This window comes from Hipposideros armiger, unplaced genomic scaffold, assembly GCF_001890085.2.
Source record: "Hipposideros armiger isolate ML-2016 unplaced genomic scaffold, ASM189008v1 scaffold_378, whole genome shotgun sequence".
NCBI classification, from domain to species: domain Eukaryota; kingdom Metazoa; phylum Chordata; class Mammalia; order Chiroptera; family Hipposideridae; genus Hipposideros; species Hipposideros armiger.
Genome location: NW_017731728.1, coordinates 713,821 through 741,150, shown reverse-complemented (window position 1 = coordinate 741,150; position 27,330 = coordinate 713,821). Strand labels below are relative to the sequence as shown.

The following is a 27,330-nucleotide window of genomic DNA, read 5'->3' as shown; positions in this document are numbered from 1 at the left end:
TCTGGAGTCCCAAAGCAGCTCTTAACCAAACGCGCCACTCAGTCGGCCCAGGTTGATTCTTTATTCCAGTGTTTTCTTTGTGATGCATTCCCCCCACACACACACACTCTTTTCTGTGGGAATTTTCTCTATGCTGATACGTTTGCCCATTTGACTCTGTCCTCACACCCAGGCATCTGTCTGTAAACTTATTCCTTTTTTATCTTAGTTTCAGTGCCACCAAGACATCAATCAAGCTCTCTGGTGACAAATCAACTTCACAACATCTTCTTGGTTTCCACCCATTTTTGTGTCTAATGTAAAGATTTCCAGATTCTTATCCCTTTAAAGTCCAGTTATGTTGTTTTTTAAAGATTTTTTTAAATTGGGGAGTTGGGGGAGGGGAACAGTGTTGGAGAATTGGGGAAAGGGAACAGCCAAGTTGTTGTCCTTCAGTCTTAATTGTGGAGGGCACAGCAAGCTCAGCTCCAAGTCCAGTCACACTGCTCAGCTCAAGGTGCTGTGTTCAATTAGTTGCAGGTGGGCATAGCCACCATCCCATATAGGAGTCGAACCAACAGCCTCGTTGTTAAGAGCACACACTATATCCTCTGAGCCACCAGGGCGGCAGCTCAGCTCGGGGTGCCGAGTTCAGTCTTAGTTGCGTGCAGGTGTAGCCCACCACTGAACAGGCAGTCTTGTTGTTAGGAGCATGTGCTCTCACAAGCTGAGCCATCCTGCCACCTGTTGGCAGCTTAGTGGCAACTCAGCTCCAGCGCAGCTCACTGGCCCATGTGGGAATTGAACCGGCGACCCTTTTGCTCAGAGATCGTGCTCTTGAGCAAGCTCTTAACAGCCACTTGGCCGGCCCAGTTATGTTCTTTTTTGTTTTCTCAATTTTCTGGCATTCTTACCCATGATTTCATATGATTCTTTTGCTACAAAACTACCATCTTTCCCCCTTTTTGTCTAATTTGATACAGATGTTTCCCCAAAACCTGTCTTTCTTTAAAAGCTCATCAAATAATGGCCAAAAAAATCTAGAGATCCTACAGTCAAAACAACTTCTAGGGCTCCTTCCCATCTCCGTTTGTTTTTAATTCTTAATTTCCTCTTTATTATCCCAGTTTATGGTACTTTCTTTTTTCAGTTTCCCTCCTTACTAGTAGGCTACCTTCTTTTTTATATGAAAGCCTCTATTGTTCTAACTGAAGAAAAAATTTACTTGTAGTAATCAACTTATATGTATGTTGAAGTCCAGTTTTATTTATGTACTACTTTTGTGATTAATCTATAGTTTCTGCTTCCTTCATGTGTGTGTAACTTCTAAACATATTTCTGAAGCTGTCATCTGAGTGATGAGAACTCGGTAGTGTTTCTACCCAATAGTTTTGTGAATTGAGGAATTCCCACTTATATTCCTTGTCGATCTCTAAAGTACTTAATTATTCAGCTTTACTTTATATTGAAATGAGAAATGATGGGGACTCTGATATCTGAAATTACATATGTTCTCCCTGTGTATTCTGTGAGGAAGATTCTGACTTTCTTAAACTGGAACACACACACACACATCTTGTCCTGTGAGGAGTGGAGAGTCTTCACAGATCCCTCCAGGCAGATCTGAAATGACCTCTGATGAGACATGAGCAAACATTCGTCACGTGATCGAGACAGCAACAAAGCAGTAACGCCCCACAGGAATCAGCCGTGACTTAGAGGAAACAGAAAACTACTTTCTCCCCCGGTACAGAGCTGAATAGAAAGCCAGACATCTTCTGGTTCTGACTCATGACTTGGGCACGTCTGGTTCTGTTGATGTAATTTAGAACATCATCCCAGCCCTGGAGAAGCTGTGTTAAAGGATTGGTGAATTCGAAGATTTACTTCAGAGGAGCTTTTTCCAACTTGACAGTTACCTACAAGCCATGGAGGGACCTATCTTACTAGTACTTTTTTTTTTTTTAAAGCTGAGCCATCCTGCCACCTGTTGGCAGCTCAGCAGCTGCTCAGCTCGGGCCAGGAATCGAACCGCTGTTGCTCAGAGCTCAAACCCTTGAGCGAGCTCTTAAAACAACTGAGCCGCTCAGCCGGCCCCCTTACTAGTACTTCTTAACTGGAAGTACTTACTTTATTAGTATTTCTTTATGCTTAAAATAAATGCTTGATATTCTAGATTAGTTCCAGTTCCTAAGTGGACATAAGTCCCTGCCCTTCTTTAATTCTTACTCTAATATTGAATGGTTGCCTACGCATGTCAGTGACATTGATAAACCCAAGGAATCAGATGATGTATAATAGTACAGCATTTATAAAAACCCTTTGAATTTTTTATGTTATCTTATTTTGGATCTTACAACAAGCACGTGAGTTAGAGTGCTTTATTAAACCAACATTCAAGTACATTTATTTGCCTAGAACTTGCCTAGCTCAGTTTAATTATAACATTGCCAGGAACTGAACTCACCCGGCCTGACTCCACACTCATGGACTCACCACTCCACCACACTCTGCCCTGGCTTCTGTCGTAGGTTTTGAGACATAACTACATTGGTCTCTTTTGAAATGGACGTGCTAATTCTTTGGAGGCATTATCTTGCTCTTCTCCAGTCCCCCAACTGTGTAATGGCACTGGGGAAACAGTATACTTCTGGCAGCACTGGAGATAGCGTTTGCAGATTTCATGTGCTCGGGCCAGTTTTAACATGCTTTGGAACGCCTCAAACAGGTGCCTCTTTTACATAAGTTTACATCATCTTTTTCCAGCCTTGAACTTGGTTGCTTTATATCATTAGGTAATATTTTTTTCAGATATCCTCATCCTCTTACTGCTTAAGCAGTGTTTTTAAATGAAATAAGAGTCAAGATGTGATGATTACTGAGCCCTAAAGACCGTGTCTCAGGGCTGCAGCTCGATTCCCTCAAACATGGAATGTTGTCACGAACAGCTCTGTTCTGTATGAACAGGGGATTCAAACAGACTTTTAAAAATGAAAAGTGCAAACCTTCCTGAATGAAGTCTTATTCCAGTTTCCTAATAAATCCTAAGAATAGGCTGCTGGCATCCATTGCTGTCAGGAAATGACAAATGGCTCAGAAGCTAAGCGGGCTAAGCCACCTCTCTCTCTCTCAATTGTTTCAGTTTCTCAGGAATTGCTGTACAATGCTGCCAATAACCGTCTCCGGGGATCTGACCCCCATTCCACCTCCCACTGCCTCCTCTGCAGCTCCAGATGCCACCAAAAGGAGGAGCTTTGAAGAAGGTGCCTGTACCCTCCTTTACCCTGAGGTGGGTGAGGCCAGGCAGGGTGATTCTCAGGATAGCCTGCTAATCAAAGGTAGAGTTGAAGCCTTCATCAAGACTTCTTTGAAGATGACCAAGAAATTTGGGAAATGTTACTAAATAGCTTAGAAACGGAAGATGGAGCTCAAGAATGGATGGCACAGATGCCACCTGAAATGTAACCCATGATAACATACAGGACCCTAAATGTGCTCCTTGAGGGCAGAGACTACTCCACTGTGTTTGCACCTCTCCCCACCCCGACAGCACCCAGCAGAGACCCAAGCACTGAAACTGTGTTCCATCAGTGTTAGTCTTGACCAATAGAGAAGGCGCTGTCCTAGCCCTTCTCTCCTGGCACTTGACCTAAGATTGTTTGCCCATTCAGCAGGAGAATAGTGACAGAGTTCAATGATGTCTCAGGCTTCTTGACAACTTTTTTCTTCTGTCTTAGTTGTGTGTCTGACTAGGAAATATTTACCTGTCCAGTGTATGTCTTCATTAATGCCTGAGCTTTTACTTCATAGATATTTTATTGTGGCATTTAGCTCTTTAACGGAAATGTTATCTGAACCACAGTCTAGGGCAGGGGTTGGCAAACTGCGGCTCGCGAGCCACATGCGGCTCTTTGAGTACTTTCCGTCTCAAAAGTTTACCAACCCCTAGAAGAGCCAATCCTGTCCCTCACAACAATTTAAAAATTATTCGAGAGCCATAAGTATATTTTTACATAATCACCATTATGTGAATAATATCCTGTAAAAATTTTATAAATGAAACTATGATAGTTTTATTTTCATTTTCAATTTTACTTCAGAGCTACAGTTCGTGAGCTGCAGTTTGCTGACCCCTGGCGGCTCTTCCGTCTCAAAAGATTGCTGATCCCTGGTCTAGGGGGATTTATTGTACTGTTTTAAAATCCCTTTGTATCTGATTTTAAGATTCAGTAATAGACCATCTTGTTTCTTGATTAGATCTGACATTAGTCGTCACTGGGTTTCAGAAGTAGGATGAACTATCACAACATCAGTTTCCCAGAATCTAGCTTGTTCCTCTTGAATAGCAACACATAGTCTTCTGTCTCACCTGAGCAATGTGGAAAGAGCCTGCTGGAAGAGTATTTACAGAGGTGTGATTTAAGATAGTACGCCATTCAAACAAAGCTCGTGGGTTAGTGTTTCTCTTAGAGACAGGGAGATAGTAGAAGCTTAGCTCCATTCGGTTCTTCTGTCCCCAGGTTGTCCTTCCGTGAATTAGTCACTTCTTCAGTAAGCCGTTAACTCTCATTTAGAGGAAGGTTTTATAAAACCTCATCTTCAAATATTTGACTTCTTGTACTTTTTGTGCCTCCAGTTATACAATATGTTAGGCTTTTCATTTGTAATGTTTTTCAAGTTAAAAGTGAACATTTCAGAGTGCTACTAGTTTGTTTTTGACAAACATGAAATGGACATTCATTGTGTATTCTCAACAGCTGGCTGTTTTTTTGTTTGTTTGTTTTTTAATTTTATTGGGGAACAGTGTGTTTTTCCAGGACCCATCAGCTCCAAGTCAAGTAGTTTCAATCTAGTTGTGGAGGGCATAACTCAGTGCCCCATTTGGGGATCGAACCGGCAACGTTGGTGTTAGGAGCACTGCGCTTTAACCAACTGAGCTAACCGGCTGCCACAACAGCTGGGGTTTTTTTTTTTTTAAGATTTTATTGGGGAATTGGAGAAAGGGAACAGTGTTGGGAAATTGGGAAAGGGGAACAGCCAAGTTGTTGTCCTTCAATCTTAATTGTGGAGGGCACAGCAAGCTCAGCTCCAAGCCCAGTCGCCATCACGCCGCCTGTAAGCAGCTTGCGGCTGCTCAGCTCAAGGTGCTGTGTTCAATCTTATTACGGGGGTGTGGAGGAGCGCAGCCCACCATCCCATGCAGGAGTCCAACCGGAAACTTGGTTGCTAAGAGCACATGCTCTAACCACTGAGTCATCCGGCTGCCCATAGGCAGCTCAGCTCAAGGTGCCGTGTTCAGTCGTAGTTGCCCTGCGGCGGGCGGGGGAGGAACATTGGCATCCCATGCAGGAGTCAAACCAGAAACCTTGTTGTTAGGAGCATGTGCTCTGACCAGCTGAGCCATCCTGCCACCTGTTGGCAGCTCACTGGCCCCTGTGAGAATCAAACCGGTGACCCTGTTGCTCAGCCCCAACAGCTGGCTTTTTTTTTTTTTTTAAGATTTTATTGGGGAATTGAGAGAGGGGAACAGCACTGGGGAATCGGGGGAAGGGGAACAGACAAGTTGCTGTCCTTTTGTTCTTCAGTCTAGTTGTGGAGGACGTTGCTTCACTGGCTCATGTTGGTATTATCATTGCGCTCTTCCTGGGTGAGGCAGATCAGTCGCCGGCCTCTGAACAGCCGCTCATGGCAGTTCCTGGCAGCTCACACTGGCTGCCGGCCGCTTACACTGGCTGCCGGCCGCACACAGTAGCTTATGGCAGCCCACTGCAGCAGGGGCTGCAGCCTACGCTGTCGCCGGCGACTCATGGCAGCCCAGCTCCAGGTCGAGCTGTTGTTCACCATCTTAGCTGTAGAGGGCAGTGTCACTGGCCCTCATGTGGGATCCGAACTGGGGCCCTGCTGCTCAGAGCTGGCGTCCCAAGCCAGCTCTTAACCAACGCGCCACTCGGCCGGCCCCAACAGCTGGCTTTTTAAGTCATAAGGAATCCAGTATCAGAACCAAGTATATTTTATTCAGGAAAATAATCTTTTCTGAATGATATGCTTTTTCCTTGAGTAGATATGTTAAATTACGCTGCATTGATTTGGGGTTTTGGTGAAAATATGAGACTTTCGGAAAAAACATTGACTGTCTTTGTCTTCTTGAGCTTTTATGTATATAACCAAAGAGCCGTCAGTGTACAGCTTCAAAGGAGGCTATTCTAGTCCCTGGATAAATTAACCACTTCTAGAATATGCTACAGAGGCAAAACATAGACTATGAAAATGACCTCTGTGCATTACCTACGGTATATGGATTTTAGGTCCAATTCTTCAGTTTTCATCTCAGATTCTATTAAATGAAATGCTCAGGTTGGACCTGTTTTTCTCACATCAGTCCTTTCTAATTAATTGCATTGTAAGTTTTGTCAAATTTATATGACAAATTTGAATCAGTAATGAGGAAGTTTTGATTAGAATATTGTTAGTGATTTTTATCAATAAACATCTCAATTACGTTTCATAGTGGTAATACATAAAAATGAAATCATTTATTCTGTTCATTCTTCCCCTAAAAAACTAGTTTCCCTCTGTTGATGTAACAGAAGGAATTATGTATATGAGACCTGTGAGATTCTGCTAGCAGCATCTAGTGTGGTTTCTCCTCTGCTTGTTGTCCTCTTATTGCTGCCTTAAACGTTATTACAGGGAATAGCAGTGGCAACAGCTAAATGATTACAGCGTTGATACAGAATGATTTAACATTATTTTTAGACTTGAATTTTCCTATGATTTCTATCTTTTCCTGTCTTTCCAGGTTCCCAGCCAACCTCAGATAAGTCTTCCCAGCGAGCATCCGAGAGCACAAACTGTAGCCCTACCCGGAAGAGATCTTCATCTGAGAGTACTTCTTCAACAGGCAAGTGCTGGTCGATTTAGCAGACCTTGAAGATAATTTTCCATCTGTTACTTATGAACAGAATTACAGTGTAGTACTGTAGACCTACAACATAAATTGAAATATATATTTGACTTACAACCTAATATTGTAGGAAAAAACAAAAGTAGTTCTGGGATGTAAAAATCACTAATCATGTACATTGAAACAATATACCCTTCTCCGTGTCCAGCTAGACGTACAGTAGCCCTCTCGTACCCGCGGTCCCCAATAGGTGCCCAAAACCAAAGGATGGTTGAAAATCATGGTAGATAAATAGTACAAAAGGGTGAGAATGTACTTAACACAGCAACAGCAGCATGTCTGAAGAAAGGCACAAAAGCATAAAATGGAATGGCATTTTTTTTTAAAAGATTTTATTGGGGAATTTGGGGAGAGGAACAGCTCTGGGGAATTGGGGGAAGGGGAACAGACAAGTTGCTGTCCTTTGGTTCTTCAGTCTAGTTGTGGAGGACGTTGCTTCATTGGCCCGTGTTGGTGTTATCACTGTACTCTTCTTGGGTGAGGCAGATCAGTCGCCAGCCTCTGGACGGCCGCTCACAGCAGCTCTTGGCAGCTCACGCTGGCTGCCGGCTGCTCACGCTGGCTGCCGGCCACACACAGTAGCTTATGGCAGCCCACTGCAGCAGGGGCTGCAGCCTATGCTGTCACTGGCGACTCACGGCATCCCAGCTCCAGATCAAGCTGTTGTTCAGCATCTTAGCTGTAGAGGGCAGTGTCACTGGCCCTCATGTGGGATCCAAACCAGGGCCCTGCTGCTCAGAGCTGGTATCCCAAGCCATCTCTTGACCAATGCGCCACTCGGCCGGCCCTGGAATGGTATTTTGGAGAACAACACATCATTTGGTCCTAGAGTGTGATGGTGGTTGGAAATGAAGCTGTCAGAGTAATGATGGGCTATATCATATATACTATGTTGTTTTGTTTATTTTTTTTCTTTTGAGGGCAAAGCAGTTGGGAGCCACTGAAGGACTTTGAACAGGGAATATAAAAATTGTCTGATATTTTATATCAGTCAAAATAGGCTAGATTTCACAGTGCTTAAAAAAAAAAAATCCCAGAATTTCCATGGCATCAAACACCAGAGATTGGGGTTTTGTTTGTGCTTTGTGACCGTCCTGGCCTGCGCCCTGTGTTCTTCCCCACAGGGTCCTGTCTGACAGCAGCTTCTGTCTGGGATGTTGCTTGTCTGGTGGAAAAACATAAGGGCCATAGTAAAGCACTAACTGGCTCTTAAAATTTCTGCCCAAGTAACATGTTACTTCCCACCTTACAATACCAGAGCAAGTCACATGGTTAAGTCTTACATTAAAGAGGTGTGGGAAGTATAATCTTATCGAGGGAGTAGCAGCAAATATGTATGAATAGTAATAGTCTGCCTCATATGCATTTTAGAAAAATGCTGAAACATTACATTGTGGAGAACGGAGTGTGGCAAAACAAATGCGTAAAGACAGTAGATAATGGCATCAGGTTTGGATATATTAAATGTGAACTGTCTTTGCGCTGCTGAGGTAGAGATGTTGGATAGCCATTTGGAAGTAGTGGTTTATAGTTTGAGACACATGGTAGAGACATGGATCTAGCAGTATATTATAAACTTGAATTTGACAGTGAATGAGATTTTCCAGGAAGAAAGTGTAAATTGAGAAGATGACAGGAATGGAGATTTAAGAAGCATTAGCATTTGAGAAGGAACTGGAAGAAAAGATGTCAGTGGATGACATAAAAATTTTAAATAATGTTTTAAATAGGAAAATCAGAGAGTACATGTCATAGAAGCCTCTTACTGTCAGATGTCATGAAGCAGTCAGAAAATATTTGGACAGAAAGTGTCAAATGATTGGGAAAGGGATTTTTTAAAAACCATTTTGCAGGTGTAGAGTTAGAGCAGTTTGGTGGCCTGAGAGGGGGAAAGGAGACAATTCATGTGGTATTGGAATTAAGTTAGAGTTCTTTCTTTGGCAATGTGGTGAATTAGATGTGCACAACAAACCCACTTCTTGGTACCTAAACCTAAAGATACTAGATAAAATAAGGAAAACATTTCTTAAAATATTACTGAACTTTGAAGTGAGTCAATAGGACACTAGACATTTTCAGGAAGCTGATTCAACGGAAGTAAAGAGCATTAGAGCTGCTTGATATCTGCTTGATCCTTGGTGATGGAGCCCGGTGATTGGAAGACATCCAGGCGCAGGAGGCAAAGGGTTAGCAAGCCCCGGACTCTAGCAAAGCAGACGTCCACATCAGATTTCCCTGCACAAACCTGGAACCACAAGGTGACCTTGGCCAGTGTCACGGAAACACACCTGTCACAGAAGAAGCTAGTTCCTTGTTTCAGCTTTGGCTTTCGGAGGAGCAGGAAAAAGAGAGTTCCTGACCACAATCTGTCATTCATGCAGATTGATATTGCCTGTGAGACTCAGAAAAAAAGTAATTAAAATATGGTGTAGACGGGTAATGCCCAGTTGCCTTGTAGTGCCAACACAAATTTAATTCCCGTTCAATATAAATCTATGTTTTTTTGATCAGTATATCCTCAATATTGGTTAACCTTGCATTCTTTTCTTTTTCCAATTATAGTTGACATTCAATATTATATTAGTTTCAGGTGTACAGCATACTGGTTAGACATTTATATGATTAACTAAGTGATTCCCTTTAATTAGTCTAGTACCTACCTGGCACCATCCATACAAATAAAATCATGTGGCATTTGTTTTTCTTTGTGTGACTTATTTCACTTAGCATAATACTCCTTAGATCTACCCATGTTGTTGCCAATGGTAAGATTTCATTTCTTTTTTATGGCCGAGTAATATTCCGTTGTATATATGTGCCACATCTTCTTTATCCAATTATCTTCTTGTGCATTTACGTGGCTTCCATATCTTGGCAATTATGAGTAATGCTGCAATGAACATAGGTGTGCACATATCTTTTGGAATTAGTGTTTTGGATGTCTTTGGTTAAATACCCAGAAATGGAAGTTGGGTCATATGGTAGTTCCATTTTTTATTTTTGAGGACCCTCCATACTGTTTTCCATAGTGGCTGCACCGATTTGCAATCCCACCAACAGTGCACGAGGGTTCACTTTATCCACATCCTCACCAACACTTGTTATTTGTTGATTTATTGATGATGGCCATTCTGACAAGTATCTTATTGAGGTTTTCATTTGCTTTTCCCTGATGACTGGTGACATTGAGCATCTTTTCATATATCTGTTGGCCATCTGTATGTTCTCTTTGAAGAAATATCTATTCAGGTCCTCTGCCCATTTTTGAATTGAATTGTTTGGTTTTTTGTGTTAAGTTGTATGAGTCCTTTTGTGTTAAGTTGTATGAGTTCTTTACTGCTTATCAGATGTATCATTGGTGAATATTTTCTCCCCTTCAGTAGGTTGTCTTTTCGTTTTGTTGATGGTTTTTTTTGCTATGCAAAAACTTCTTAGTTTGATGTGGTACCATTAGTTTATTTTCTCTTTTGTTTCCCTTGGTTGGGGAGACATCCAAAAAAATATTACTAAAAGTGATATCAAACCGTTTACTGCCTAAGTGTTCTTCTAGGAGTTTTGTGGTTTCGGGTCTTACATTTAAGTTTTTAATCCGTTTTGAGTTGATTCTTGTATATGATGTAAAACAGTGATCTAGTTTCATTGTCTGTTTTTATGCCAGTACTATGCGTTGGTATAAAAATGGCGTTGGTATTTTGGTAGGGATTGCACTGAATCTGTAGATTGTTTTTAGGGATGTTAATTCTTCATATCCACGAGCACGGTAGATGCTTTCATTTATTTGTATCTTCTTCAGTTTCTTTCTCTAATGTCTTCTAATTTTCTGAGTACAGGTCTTTTACCTCCTTGGTTAAATTTATTCCTAGGTATTTTTTTATTATGCAGTTGTAAATGAGGTTATTTTCTTAATTCCTCTTTCTGATAGTTTGTGTTATAAGACTTTTCTTACATTTGTAGCTTTTAGATATTTCTGTCTATTCTCTTTCTCAGGCATTTTACTTAACCCAGGCATCTTATAGTTAATTTCCAGAAAAATAAAACCCTGCAGTAGTATTTCATAGAATCATTTCATCTTTCTGTAGTTGGTTTGCAGACACCGTTACACTGATAACAGTAGTAGTCCTTTTGTATTACTAAGAACTTACTGTATTCAGAGATCTATATTAGTCCCAAAGAGTCATAAGAGATGGTCCCTAATACCAAAAAAAATACGTTATAATCTGTTTATCTTAAGAGCAACAGTGAAATGTGTTAGTGATTGTACAGTAAGGTCCTACAGATACCTAAATGCTGAAGTGACACAAAATTAGTAAAAAAGGCTTCCATTAATTTTGGATTGAGACTTGAAAGACATTATAGATAAGGCGTGGCTTATGTATAAAATAGTCTACATTGGAGGAGGAGGCATTATGATATGGTGGGAAAACCATGAATTTTTGTTTAGATCTGACTGGATTCAGCTGTAGCACGTTGTATAACCTAGGGCATGTGATAGAAACTGTTCAAGCCACAGCTTTCTCATCTATAAATTGGGACTACTTACATTTACGTTCCAGAATAGTGGGTATTAGAGTAAATTTATTTGAAGCTCCTATCATTGATTAGTCCTTGAGTAAGTGGCAACTTGTATTGTTACTGCTGTTACTATTGGCCCTCCTGTCTATCGTTAGGAGAGTATAGGATGAAAATTTGGTGCTACAGAAGGGAGGTGACGTACACTGATAGAGAATAAAAAGAGAAAAGATCACAAAGGCATTTAGACCCATTTGATGAGTAACCTTAAAACAAATCTTTGCTGAGTACTAACTAGGTCCTGCTTCCAGAGACTGAAACTCCATGAAGACAGAGAGCCACCAGGGAGTTATACGACACAAAATTTCCAAAGCTTACATAGGGCAAGTAGATAGCAGAACTCTGATTACCGGGTGTAGAAGAGTTGGGGCAATCATGGAGACCCCATAAATGTTACACCTTAGTACGGCGAAACTATCCCTGGAGTGAAGGCTACACTAGATCCAACCCTGTAGAGATTCAAACCCCAGGATTCAAAGCATCACACTTTAACCATTATTATGTGTGTAGTTCGGTTGTGTCAAGTACATTAATATCAAGAGGGCTAGCATATGTGGGATTGGAGGCCTACAAGGAGGGACTTAGGAATAACAAACATTTGCAACAGTGATCCTCAGTAATTTTTTCACACTTAAAGCTATAAATCCATAGATTCATGAAGTTCCACAAATCCCAAGCAGGATAAACACAAACATACAGAAATCAAGGGACATCATTATCAAATTTCTGAAAACCAGTAGTGAAGAGAAAATCTTCATGTTAACCAGGAAAAACAGACAAAAATCACATAGTAACAGGACCACAGCAATGGATAGTAAAAGTATTGTCAGAAATGCATAAGACGGGATTGTGGGATCCTGCCTTTAAAATGCCAGAAGGAAAATAAAACCTGTCAACCTAAAACTCTCTAACCAGTGAAATAGCCTTCAAAAATGAAGGCAATAAAATAATGTTGAGGGCCGGCCGAGTGGCGCGATGGTTAAGAACTGGCTTGGGACGCCAGAGGTCCCCGGTTCGGATCCCACATATGAGGGCCAGTGACACTGCCCTCCACAGCTAAGATGCTGAACAACAGCTCAACCTGGAGCTGGGTTGCCGTGAGTCGCCGGCGACGGCGTAGGCTGCAGCCCCTGCTGCAGTGGGTTGCCATGGGCTACCGTATGTGGCCAGCAGCCAGCGTGAGCGGCCAGCAGCCGCAGTGAGCGGCCGTCCAGAAGCCGGCGACTGATCTGCCTCGCCCGGGAAGAGCGCAATGATGGTGCCAACTTGGGCCAGTGAAGCAACATCCTGCACAACTAGATTGTAGAACAAAAGGACAGCAACTTGTCTGTTCCCCTTCCCTAAATTCTCCAACTCTGTTCCCATCTCCCAACTCCCTAATAAAAATCTTTAAAAAAAAAAAAAAGTTGACTGTCAACTGTAACTGAAAAAATAAATAAAATAAATTATCTTTCATCCAAAATAAATAAAGGCAAAATAAACATTATCAGAAAAACAAGTTTAAAGAATTTATTGCCCACAGGCCTACAGCAGCAGAAAAGTTCTTCAAGCAGAAAGGAAGTCATATTAGATGGAAACAGATATACCAAAGGAACGATGAGGTCCAGAAATTTTCAATAACTAGACAAATATAAAGCACCTTTTTCTTATGTTGTTTTGAAGTGCATATAGAATTATACCAAGATACCATCATTCTGGGCCATAAAACATCTCAATAAACTTAGAGATTGAAATCATACAGAATATATTGTAAGAACACAGTGCAATTAAATTAGAATTCAGAAACGCAGGATATCTTGAAATCCTCCAGATATGTATTAGGAAATTTAACAACACACTTTTAAAAAGCCCATACGTCAAAGAGGAATTCACAAACAAAATTAGAAAATACTTTAAATTGAATAACAAAATGTATACAAATTTATGGGATATAGCTAGGGCTGTATTTTTATCTTCAAAGAATTACATTGTTAAACAAGAAAAGTCTAAATCAGTAGCCCAAGCTCTCACCTTTAGGAAACTAGAAAAAAGAAGCGCAAGCTAAACCCAAATTAGAAGGTAGAAAATGATAAATATAAGAGCAGAAATAAACAGAAAACAGCAAAACCATCGAAAGCTTATAACTGGTTCATGCCAGAGGTGGGAGGTGGATAACTAGCCAAAAGGAATAAGAAAGAAGAAAAGTTAAGTTAGGCAGAGATGGGGGACTTCTACAGTTAAATGAAGTTGCAAGTAAATGGAAGATCAAGTGTATTATCATAGAAACAACGGAGGCAGGATTTTCAAGAGTAGTGATATAACATAGCTGAGAGTTTGAAATTTTAAAAAATAACTAAATTTAAACTAAATTTAAACAAATCATATTGAATATGATTTGAAGGAAGTTATTGGTATTCTGAAAAAAAATTCCAGTGTAGTCTGATGAGATTGGAATCCAGCATGCTTGTAAAGGAGTATCTATAATAGTATCCCATTTTAGTCATAAGAGATAAGAAATCCACTAACTATGGAAAAGTATAACCTATGATCGTTTGTAGTAAACTAGGCATCTCGAGAAGTGGCCTATTTTGATCTATTTGGCCTATTTATAATATTGTGAAACTAACATAGCTTGCCCAGAGGAAGTTGAGTATTTCCCATGTTAATTACAGTTGTGAAAAGTTGCTGAGTGGTATCGGAAGAAACAAAGATTACCAAATCATTGGGCCACTAAGATAACAAAGTTTATCTAAGATTGCTTATTTTCTAATTTTACTGGAAACATATATTCTTTCAAGCTAGTTTATACAGATGTTTTCTATTCTAATTTTAAAGCTTTCCCCAAGAAGAAAATTTCACTTGTATTCCTCTGCACTTATTGTCAGCAAAAGCACTGAACTAGAAAAACGTCTATGTTTAAAGTTTAGATCCTATCCAAGATCCAAGATTGATTTAACTGTCAAGTCCTTGAACTGGACCTTCATTTTTGTAGAAGTCAACTCTTATTTCATTCTGCTCCTCATCTCAGAGAGTAAGACTTAACTTTTTAATCCACATATTATTGGGGAAATATGGGCCAATTTTGAATTTATTATGGTCACTGTACTGTACCTTATTCAGGAAAGTAAACTACCAACTTACCTGTGAAAGACAAATGCCTATGGTCTTATGATATTTAATCTTGCTGTGAAAAATAGAGCAGTATCCCTTGACTTTTATCCTGTGTAAAAAGTTATTTAAATAACTAGTTTTGTTCAATTTTTATCTCTGTGTGATTTGTCATCTTATTAGTGAACAGCGGCATTCCCTCTCGAAGTCCAAGGTTGGCTGTGTCTGGGGACGACGCTGTGGACAGTCTGCTGCAGCGGGTGGCACAACGGGAGGACCAAGAGGCCCTGGAGAGAAACATGGATGCTGTGGTGGCATCCGCCTCTGTGCCGTCTGCCTCTAGCCCAGGCCACAGCCACAGCAAGGAGCGGCCCCTGGGGAAACCAGACAGCCTCCTGGTGCCCACAGTCCCCACTGACTCCTGCAGTAATGGCATCTCACTCCTTTCTGAGAAGTTGCCAAGCAGCTGTTCCCCCCATCATATCAAGAGAAGTGTAGTGGAAGCCATGCAGCGCCAAGCTCGGAAAATGTGCAATTATGACAAAATCCTGGCCACTAAGAAAAACCTGGACCATGTCAATAAAATTTTAAAAGCCAAAAAACTTCAAAGACAGGCCAGGACAGGAAATAACTTTGTGAAACGCAGACCGGGTCGACCTCGAAAATGTCCCCTCCAGGCCGTGGTATCAATGCAAGCATTCCAGGCTGCCCAGTTTGTCAGCCCAGAACTGAATGAGGGTGACGAGGGGGTGGCACTACCCCTCGGCCCTGATACAGTCACAGACGCCATCGAAGCTGTTGTTCAGAGTGTAAACCTGAATCCAGAACATAAGAAGGGACTGAAGAGGAAAAGTTGGCTGTTGGAAGAACAGACCAAGAAAAAGCAGAAGCCATTCCCCGAGCAAGAAGAACAAGAGAATACTAAGAGGTAATTCCTTGTTTAACATTTTATCTGGGAAGGGGAAACTAGCTTTTGTACAGATGTAACATATCTATGCAGCTAATAATTCACTTAATCTTAAAACCTTTCCTTATATAAGATCTGTCCTATGTAAAAGTGTTCTTATTCATTAATTATAAATAATTAAGAAGCAAAGGGGATGTAACAATCCAATTCAGAATCCTCACTTTGCAGAGGAGGAGATCAGTCCCAGAGAGATGACGTATTTTATCCAGTATATATAGCATTGTGGGTGGAATTATTTTTACTGTCACACTATCTGTCTTATCTTCACAGTGCTCTAAACTTTTCATCCTGTCATCAAATACATTTTTAAGTCTTCCTGCATGTTAGATTTATTTTCTTCATAGTGTCCTTTTTATATTTTTAATTTTTTTCTAAAAGAAGCAGTAAGTCAGAAAAAAAATAAGTTAATTCTTTTGTTATGTAGCCAACAAGGTTCTTTCCCTGAAAGTTTATTTGCTATTTTTAAATGAATCAATACAGTAGTCACCATTTGAAATGGCTTTAGCTTCACTAAATACAGCATGCTTGGTGTCACTCACATTGCACCCGAAGCTCACAATTAGAAAAATACAAATTAAACCTGCTGGACGCATTGTTAGCCTTTTAACATATGTTGTCAAATTGATGTAGATTGTCAGATTGCCCTCTCGGTAGCCACACCTGCTGATAGTTTTCCTAACATTACAATAGCTGTGTACTACTTACCCACCCTTATCTACCCTGGAAATTCTATCTTTTCTAATCTTTAGCAACCTGACAAAGGTGAAATGTACTTCCTAAATGTTACTTCCTATTTGTTTCAGTTTGCACTTACTTGCATATTGGAGGAGATTAGTATTTATCTTACATATTTTTAAATGCTCATTATATACAGTAAGAATATTGTTTGACATTTGATTTTGTTTATATTTTTTGCCATGCACCAACAGAACAGTTTATCAGCCCTTTTCTCTATCATCTGTCGAGATGAATCCTATATAGAGAGGTTTTCATATCTCTCTATGCATAATCGATAAAAAATACTTTTTTTCTAGTTAATATATGGGATTTAAATTTTTTCATGAGTAATACATGCTTGTAAATAAATCAGTGAAACTAGAACTTGACTGATTCAAAAGTTAAGTCTCTTTTCACATGGCCTCATTTCCTCTCAAATCCTATTTTTCTTACAAGTAAAACTGTTAAAGAGTATATTGTGTATAGTAAATGCGTACCTTACGCATTTACTAACCCACGCATATGTTGTTTTATGTAATTGGTAACATACTAAACTTAATTTTGTAACTTTGTTTTTATGTATCTTGAAGATCTTGTCATTGGAACGTACAGAATTATCTTATTCAATGTTAAGAATATATATCATCATTTATTTAGTGATTCTCCTTCAGTGGATTACATATTCTTTACATGGAGGACTTCAAATCAGTTGAAATTTCCTTTTATATAAGGTGTGAGCTAGTGCTATGTTTATGGCTGGTCATTGGTCGAGGTTGTAGATTTGTGAGCGTGATCGTTCGTAGTTACGTTTCTGTTCCCAGTGGATTTTAGTAAAGGGCTTCTTTGATTTGGTTTGGTTTGGTTTGGTTTTTTGGAAAGCCAAAAAAAAAGATTTAATTTAAAAAGAGTTAATATTTTTGAATTTTTAAATGGAGGCTTTCCACTATTGATTCATTTATCTTTTCCCTCCTTATTTGAAATAATACCTTGATTGTATACTAAGTTCTTACACATCTCTGGATCTCAGGGTCTTTCTTTTATATTCTTAGATTCTCTTCCCATCAGTCTGCTTTGGTATCGGTGTTATTCCTAGTTACTGAGGCTTTAAAATACCTACAAAGAGAAAGATTTCTGCCTTTACTGTAGTAAGAAAGTAACAGCCTGTGACATCTTGATCATTCATTACAGGAAAGGTCACCTTAAAATTGTGCTTCAAAGAGAAAAGGCTTTATTTCAGATCAGCTTTTCTGTTCCAGTAAATTCTAGTGTCATACCCAGTCAGCGATATGAAACACTTATTTTCAACAAAATCATATTCTGAAATTTGAAGAGATCATGTTTCAGTTTCTGCCCTTAAGAGATGGTACAGAAAGGACGTGTGACACAGTGAGTTCCCAGAGACAGCAAGTGTTGCACCTTTCTCTAACTGGAACCTCCTCTAGCACTTGTTATAGAGAAGGAGTTTGTTCATTTATTCATTCAATAAGTGTTTATTGCAGAATTAGTCCATGTGCTGAGGACAGATAAAATGTGAGCACGTACAGATACATTCCCTATCGTCATGGATCTCACAGTCTCAGTGCTATAATTTGATGAAGAGTTATTTATGCTTATGAGGGAGTACCACCGAGGTAATTGACCTCTTTCCCTTGTAGAATAATGATTAAGCTGAAGTCTGAAGATAGACGTCATCTGTTATTTGAAGGCACAAGGCTAGAGCAAACATTATAACTGATAAGCGTGAAAATGCATGGGACGTTGAGGAAAGGTAAAGCTGTTGTGGCTAAAACACAGTGAATTCGAGTAGTATGGTCTCAGCTGATCCAGAGGGAAGGTGTGGGTGTGATGGTGAGGAGCTGACCTCTAGACTCAGAAAAACCTGGGCTCAAATTCTAGTTCTAAAAGGAAAAAAAGATAAATTTTTAAACTTGTGTGAAAAATAAAATCATAATAAAAATATTAATAATTAGAACTGAATACTATTATGTAGTAAAACTCATTGATTGGATCTAAAGAGGTACCTGGAGCAAAATTCATAGGCTTTAATGCTTATATTATTTTCTAAAATGCTGAAAATTTATGAACTAAGAGTCCAATTAAGATATTAGTAAAACAAGAGAATAAACCCCAAAATGGTAAAGAAAAGATATAAAACGTATACATTAAATTAACAAAATAAAGCTAACATACAATAGAGAAGCACTGAAGACCAAAATTAGTTCCTTGAAAACTAATAAAATATACAGAGCTCTGGTAAGGTTAATCAATAAAGAGAGAAAGGGAATAATGCAATTAGGATTAAAAAGGAGAGATATACAAGAGGTTATAAAGTGACTACTGTAAGAACTTTAGGCTCAACAAAGTGGAAAACTCAATTGAAATGTGTGTATTTCTAGGAAAAACCCTACTCTGGAAGACATGGCCTTAGTGTTCCTTTTAGGTGAATTGATCTGTAATTTCAAATCTTGCCACATAGAAAGCATGAGGACCAGACAGTTTAAAAGAGAGTTTTACCATACTTTAAAGAATAAAAATCACTGCAAGCTCATTAATACACTTAGAGAATATGAGGGGAGTGGGCTACACATACAGAAACTAATACAAATGGAAGTAATCAGTTTAGAATTTTTATAACATTAGCACCCATGTAGATAAAAAACAGGAGATTGTATAGAACAGTGCGGGCATCCTGTGAGCCTTCCCAGTCGGAAACCGCTTCCCTGCCACCAGCCATGGTCTCCTTTCTGTAGGTAACCACATCTTCACCTTCTTTTGTACCATTTAAGTATGTACTGTAGACGACAGAGTTTAGTTTATCCTTCCTGAACTTCATGTTTTTATGTCTGTAGACTTTAATAATTATAACAATAAAAAGCTCAAGTTGTTGACTTAAGACTAGAGGCTGACTTGCATATTTCGGCAATTTGGATGTACTTCACATTACTTACTAATTTAACACAGAAATGCGTTGAAACAACGAAACACTGAATCTACTTTAGAAAGGCCCTTGCTTCATATTCATATTATTCCATGACTCTGAGGATGACCCTTGTGGCCCGGAGATGACAGTGACCTACTTAGAAGCCATAAAACACGCACGCTAAAGTTAATCTGATGATACTGGTTTGGGCTATTCATTCAGCTGGCTCATCCCTCTTTGTGGGGGGCAACAGGTATTCGGGGTCATGACCCACCTTTGGGGGAAGTGAAAGAAAATTGCTCCTGACTTCATTGAAATAGAATTATACAAGGCAAAAGCTTTTGTGTCTCATCGTTTTTTATCAAAGTGTACATGTTAAACTTTTTGTTGTTGCATGTTGCTGTAGTAACCTTTTTGTTACTGTATAGTAATCCGTTGTTTGTATATAGTACAGTTTTTCCATTTCACTGTTAGGTTATTTCCAGTTTGAGGCTATTATCCAAAACTGCTCCTCTCTATATTCCTCTAATGTCCACTGGTGGGTATGGGCACTCGTTTCTCTAAGGGATATACCTAGGAGTGGAGTTACTGAATAAAGCAGTGCATTTGTCCCAAGACTTAATTTCAAGCCATGGTCTATTAAGTTAGTGTGGAAGTGTGTGGGTAAGAGAAAGAGACCCCTGCATGCATGCAAGCGTGTTACATGACAGAGCTGACACTGCATGTCAACAGGGAAAGAAAACAATATCCAATAAAATGGGAATGAAACTGGATTCTGTCCCCCCACCCATACACAAAAATTAATTCCCAACTGATTAAATACATAAACCTAAAAAAGCAAAACTTTAAACTTTTAAAGGCTAATATGGAAGAAGAGAAGCTTCTTGACCTTGTTGTCAGAAAGGATTTCATAAACAAGGTATCAAAAGCAATAACCATACAGGTAAAGATTGATATACTGGATTATTTTAAAACTAAGAATTTCTGTTCATCATATATCATCATGACAAGCACGAAGACTTGCTACATACAGGAAGTTTACAACATATAATGTGTATACATTTTTGGTATTCAGAATATAAACAACAAAAATATTTCAAATCAACACTGCATAATTTAGCACTTCCCTTTCAGGTAACTTAGAAAAACTCTTGGCCAGCGGGCACCAGAAAACACTTTCTGGAAAACTATTGGCAAGATCGATTATAATACATAGCAACTGATAATATCCCAGATTAACAGAAATAAGTATATTGTAGTTTTTCACACAATGGAATATAAAATGGTAATACAAATTAGTGAATTACAGCTGACATGTAATAATCATGGGTGAATCTTAGAAACATAATACTAAATGAAAGAAATAAGTCCCTAAAAATTATATAGTAGCTGATACTATTTTTTTTTAGAAAAACACAGAAACTAAACAAACTATTGGTGTAGATGAACATATCATAAACCATATTTTAAAATGCTGTACCTCTTCTTTCCTGAAAAATTCAGTCAAAGCCATTAGTGAGATATCCTCATGCGGAATGGAAGCTGTGGTGACCCCGAGCTGGGCTTTGGAGCCCTTATGGGCTGTAGGGTGAGCAGAGAGAGGATCAACCTAGCCCAGGGCGTCAGAGGGCGTCAGAGGGCGTCAGAGGTGTTAGAGCGCAGGCAGAATGACAAGGATGCTCTTAGAAGAGTTCCCACTGTGGGCTATCGGGGACCAGCAAGGTTAGGTAGATGCCAATCCCAGACCTCAATGGAAAGTTTTAAAATTCTGTGAGTAGGCATTTGCATTTCTTATACACCCCCAGGGTGACTCTGATCTATATGGGTAACACTTGGAAAAACGTGGCACTTGGTGGGTTGGGGGTGGGGGGGAATATATATGCAGGAAAACAGCAAACATTTGTGAGTGAAGGAGAAAAAAGCATTTATTATAAGATGAAGTAGAAGTGAATTTGGCTGGTACGGAGGACATTAAAAAAATAATAAATGCGTAAATAAGTAATAAATAGATTCCATGACTAAGTAAGATTTAAGTAAGATTTAGCCCAGGTATGCAAGATTTGTTCAATATGTAAAAGTCAGTTAATGTAATCCATCACAACAGGCTAAAGAAAAGTCACATGATCATATCAATAAATGCAGAAAATGAATTTGACAGAATTATGATAAAACCTCTCAGCAATCTGGAAATAGAAACTATGTCAACATAACAAAGGCCGCATGTGAAACCCACAGCTAACAAACTTCTGTGGTGTGACACAGAGCTGCTCCCCCAGCGAGGCAAAGATGCCTACTTTTGCCACTTCGGTTCAAGAGTATTGAAATGCCTAACCAGAACAATTAGGCAAGAAAAAGAAGTAAAAGGCATCCACACTGTAAAGGAAAAAGTAAAATTAGCTCTGTGTCCAGATGCCACATCTTATATTTTGGTAAACCCTAAAGATTCCACAGAAAAAAATGTTTAAGCTACTAAACGCATTTAGCAAAGTTGAGAATACAGAATCACCATACAAAAATCAGTTGCATTTCTATACACTAACAGCTTTCCAAAAGGAAATTAAGAAAACAGTTCCATTTACAGTAACAGCAAAAAAGAATATAATACTTAAGAATAAACTTAGGAAGGCAAAAGACTTAGACATTGAAAACTACAAAACATTGAACAAGATTTTAAAAGACAAATAAATGGAAAAGCCTGTGGTCATGGGTTAAGATGTCAGCACTACCCAAAGTGATCTACAGAATGAGTGTAATCCCGACCAAAATCCCAGTGTCGGTTTTTGCAGAAATAGAAAAATCCATCCTAAAATTCATAAGGAATTTCAAGGGACCCCAAATAGCCAAAACAATCTTGAAAAAGAACAAAATTGGAGGACTCACACTTCAAGGTGTTTTTCTTTTTCTCGTGTTTTTGCACAGGTAGGGACCTTTACTATGATATAAGTAAATGAGAGCAGCCGTTTGCTCTGTCCTTGATATTAGGGAGATTGTATTGTCTCTCACCACTACATGTGAGGCAAAAAGAAAATCTAGGAAATCCCCTGCTGTGTCATTGCTCAGGTCCCACAGTCCCCAGCCAATCTGTCTGCTTATGTTTATTTGATATATAATTTCCAGGGTTTTTAGTTGTACTTAGTGGGAGGATAAGTAGACGTGTCTATTCAATTTTTTCCTAGAACTGGAATCACCTTAGTTTTAAAGATGTTTTTGATTCATTTAGAATTTATTTCGACAGGCCTTTTCCTCTTCTTTTTAGCACTTACAGATTTATTTCATTGCCTTCTGGCTTGTGTTGTTTCCGACATGAAATCTATACTCATTTTTGTACTCTTGTATAGATTATGTATTTTTTTCTCTGGCCCTTTATTTTCTTCATCATAATAGTTTTCAGCAAGTTTATTATGATACACCTTACTTGTTTTATTTGAGTTTATATTTATGGCTTGCTTAGCTTCTTAGAACTTTGAGTTTATACTTTTATCAAATTTGGACATTTTTTGACGATTACTCTTTAAATTATTTTTTTCATTATGAATTTTTGTTACATTGCAAATGCCTCATTATTGTGTGTCTGGTGTTCATTTCCCACTGTTCAGTTTATTTTGGTAGGCAGTTAAGTTACTTGTGGATCAGCTTGGAGTCTTTTGAAGATTGTTTTTCAGCTAATAAGAGCTGGCCAATAGTCCAGGGGTAGTTGAGCCCTTTGAAAATGGATACTATTACCCTGCCCCATGTGGGACAGTGTCTGTCCACTCTGCCCATCACATCTGAGCTCTGGGAATTGTTCAGGTTATAGTGCTCTGTTCATTCCTTGTCCAGCCTTAGGAATTTCCCCCTGCACAGGCACAGCTTAGCATGTCGCAGTATCCTAAGGAACACTCATACACAGATTTCTAGAGCTTTTTTACTCCCTAGCTTTCTGCACCCTGGTACTCCACCCCACGAGCTCCGGCCGGCCGCCTCAGCCTCTCTGTACACACTCTGATCTCTCTCTCTTTTCAGCTCATCAAGTTGGGCGTTCTCTGCTTTTGTTCTGCTCCGCTGCCACAGTCCTGCTCATAAAGGGAAATGGTTGCAGGACTCATCTCTCTTTTTTTCTTTCCGTTTTCTCAGGGATCACAGTGCTGCACTGTTGACCAATGTCTGATCATTGTTTCACAAACTTTCTCCAGGTTTATAGTGGTTCCCTGTAGTTTTGTAGTAGTTTCTAATAGTTTTCTGTTAGTTTCTGTCAGGCGGACAAGTCTGCTGTTACTCCAGCATGGCCAGATGAGGAAGCCTCCATATCTCTTTCTTGAATTGCTGTTATGTTTTTTTAAATAGACAATCATTTGTAGGAAATTATTTTTTTCACCATAAAACTATCTTTAAACTTCTCTTTATAGCTTCACTGAAGCAGCAGTTGAGATTCCCAGTCCTCCTGAAACCCCCGCCAAACCTCCCGAACCTGAAAGTACCTTGCAGCCTGTGCTTTCTCTCATCCCAAGAGAAAAGAAGGCCCCACGCCCCCCAAAGAAGAAGTTTCAGAAAGCAGGGCTGTATTCTGACGTTTACAAAACTACAGAGTAAGTAATAGTACCTGTTAGCTAACATCCTTTAAAGACCTGTTACTGTCCCATGTTTGAGAAAACGCTTTGACAGTCAGAAAACACAACACGAATATAATGTAAATAAGTAGGAACCTCATCACAAACACCTCTGTGTTCTCTGTAGTCACGATACTGCACTGTGTTGTTGGGGCTAATAGATCTTCCCTGATCTTTATCTTCTCTTTGTAGATTACATTTCTATAGTTTGGATTCTAATGGTGCTTTTTTGTTAATTAAAAATAAGAAGAATGGCATTATGTGTGTATCTAAAACTGCCTTGATGATTTTCGGCAGCTCATTCCTCATTGATTGAATGCTTTCTGTGTTCCAGGCACTTTGCCCTTGGGAAAGCATAGCTTGATAAGCACTCTAATTGAGAAGTTTTAAAGCCCCAAAGAGCTATCACTACCTGTATCATGAATGAGAAGTAGTTCATAGAATCGAGTTGGGTTGGGTTCGGAGGTTCAGTAACAGTTTGCAGGGTGGAGAAGGGCATTCCACTTAGAGAGAGTAGAAGGTATGTAAGAACAACTCAAAAGTTCAGTGTTTCTAAAATGTAGTGCTATCGTAGGAAATAAACGTTGTGTGATAGCCAAAACCATGGACTTCATTGACTCTTAAAATATTTATCCCATTAAGCTACAGGAACTTAAGAACGGTATTTTGGGAAAGGAACTGAAAAGTACAAGTTCGTGTTTTAAGACGATAAGTTTGGCAACAGAGTGGACGATGAATCAAATGAGAGAGTTACTAATGGCAGAAACTCGCACTATCCATTTAAAGGTCATGAGGGTCTAAATTTAGGCAAAAAAAGTGAAATTGGAAGAGGAAAGGTTGAATTTTAGAGATACATCTGACTTGGTGTACTTAAAGTGGTCAACATGTATAAATCATAGAACTTTATTTTGCATTGAAAGATTTTTTTTCATTGATTCACCACTGAGTTAGATATCACATAAACTCTCCGTACTGTATTCCTACTTCTTGATCACAAAAATGTTTTATTACTTAAGCTTAGTTTCAGCTGCCAATAATAGGAAATCCCCTCAAATAACCAAGACTAAAATGATAGACATTTGGTTTCCTCTAATTTAAAAGAAGCTGTGAAATACACAGTTCAAGGTTAATATGGTATCAAAAGTGGATCGAGATAAAACGGCAGTATCCATACGGAAGATGGATTAGATGAGGAAATACTAGAAACTGGTAGGAAGCAGGACACCCTTGAGGCTTTCCAGGATGGAAGCACTGTCTTGAACTAAGGAGATAGTAGTGTCAGGATGTTAGAAAGGGTGGAGTCTTGAAATTTTTTGACAATAACATTGAAAGGAATTAAAGCCTGCTTGGATGGTGGGGAGTACTGGACAGGGCTAGAGTCAGTGCCGATCCCAGGGTTTAATTCTGTATCCTGGGTGTGGTGACGTCATTAGCTAAGATAACAGATACAAGCGATGCAGCCAGTCCTCTGTGATTTCAGAAAGCCTCTCTTATTAATGTACACTTCTGTAGGCACCAAAAAAATCTAGTATATTAGTCATCAGACTATTAAAAGAGGTGAAGCTGTGTGTTAGTTTTCTGTGCCTGCTGTAACAAATTACTTAGGACGTTGTTAAAAGCAACACGCATTTATTATCTTATGGTTCCTGAGGTCAGAAATCCGATAGGAGTTTCTCCAGGCTAAAATCAAGGTCCTGGCAAGTCTGCATTCCTCCTGGCGCTCTGGGGTGAAATCCTTTTACTGGCCTTTCCAGCTCTAGGAAGCCACCCACACCCCTTGGCGTGGAGCCCCTTCTGTCCTCCAAGCCAGCAGTGACAGGCTGAGTCTTTACATTGCGTCACTTCAACCTTGGCTCTGTTTTCACTTTGTTTTTCACTGACTCTGCCTCTCTCACATCCCTCTTCCACGTACAAGGACCCTTGTTATTTACATCGGGCCCCCCAGATAATCCAGAATGACCTCCCCATCTCAGATCAACAGATGAGAAGCTTGAATTCCATCTGCACGTTCCCAGGTCCTGGGGATTGCGATGTGAACATGGGAGGGGGTGGGTACTATGTGCCTGCTGTACCCCTCTGGGCTATAGGAGTGGGGGTGGGGAGTGGGGTTCTCACTTCTGGTTTTTTATTTGTCTTTATTGCTTGAAGTTATAAAAATGCTGCATTACTTTTAGAATTTAAATTTTGTTTTCTCTAAAAGGAGAATATTAAGTATCAGACATATATCACTGTCTGATATATGAGGAATTAGAGCAGGACCTTCAGGCTTAGGGTGTGTTACGGTAAACAGCACACTGTGCAGAAATTAGCACGACTCTGGTTTTTTTTTGTTTTTTTTTTAATTTTTATTGGGGAATTGGGGGATGGGAACAGTGCTGGGGAATTGGGGGAAGGGGAACAGACAAGTTGCTGTCCTTTTGTTCTTCAGTCTAGTTGTGGAGGACGTTGCTTCACTGGCTCAAGTTGGCACCATCATTGCACTCTTCCTGAGCGAGGAAGATCAGTCGCTGGCTTCTGGATGGACGCTCATGGCGGCTGCTGGCCGCTCACACTGGCTGCCGGCCACACATGGTAGCTTATGGAAGCCTATGCCATCGCCTGCAACTCAACAGCAGCCCAGCTCCAGGTTGAGCTGTTGTTCAGCATCTTAGCTGTAGAGGGCAGTGTCACTGGCCCTCATATGTGGGATCCGAACCAGGGACCTCTGACATCCCAAGCCAGTTCTTAACCAACGCGCCACTCGGTCAGCCCAACACGACTCTTGACGAGCAGTCGGCTCTGCTTGGAGTCCCGCCACTGTTGTAACATTTGGGGCAAATTACTTTCTCTGGGAATCATAAAAAGAAAGCTTAAGGAATAAAATGAAGCTCTTGAACTATAGATTTCGTATCTTAAGATTATCCTAGCTGTCAAATACTGACTTTTAAGTTTTACAAAATAAGAAACTCTCATACACTTACTTTGATTTATAGGCTGGATTTTGAGTACTAAATCTATTATAGAAAATGGGATAACTAAATTTTATAGCCTACAGACTTATTTTTCATGGGAGTCATATAAAATATAAATGGACTTTATAATATTTATTATATTATATATCATACATAATGTTTTCACTTAGCTGTCATTTCCTCAAAATAGTACGGATCATTGGAAATCAAATCAATGATACCATCCTACATTTGATATGTCATTTAAATTTTCAGAATACTTTCATATTAAATCTGTGGGAAATGGTAAAGCTGGTAGTTACTATCTACTTCTTAAGAAACTGACACAGAAAAGTTAAGGAACTTAACTAAATTTAACAGAGTTTGCCTTTAAAATCAATTCTGGAGTCTTGAGCACTTGGTGGAGGTCCCACCACTTATTTTACCATTGAATCATGCTGCTTTTCAGAGACTGAGGTTTAAAGGTAGAGGATGAAAATTTCTGTCTTTCATACAGACAATCTGATGGTTAATTTAACGTAGGATTAAATACCAGAACATGGTTCATTTTCCCCTGAATTGTTTGAGGAATAGTCTAGGCTCTAAATCTA

General features: G+C 39.5%; 1 protein-coding gene across 2 annotated transcripts in view; it reads left to right on the top strand.

Moving 5' to 3' along the window:
- Positions 1–27,330, top strand: part of ASH1L (ASH1 like histone lysine methyltransferase) — a 139,017-nt gene that overhangs the window by 63,644 nt on the left and 48,043 nt on the right. Inside the window, exons 4-6 of one of the 2 annotated variants that reach the window (XM_019662506.1) lie at positions 6,779–6,880; positions 14,783–15,527; positions 23,589–23,768. In XM_019662506.1, coding sequence (XP_019518051.1) covers positions 6,779–6,880; positions 14,783–15,527; positions 23,589–23,768 — 1,027 coding nt within the window. The remainder of the gene's footprint in view (positions 1–6,778; positions 6,881–14,782; positions 15,528–23,588; positions 23,769–27,330) is intronic. The other variant, XM_019662507.1, reaches the window with a different exon arrangement.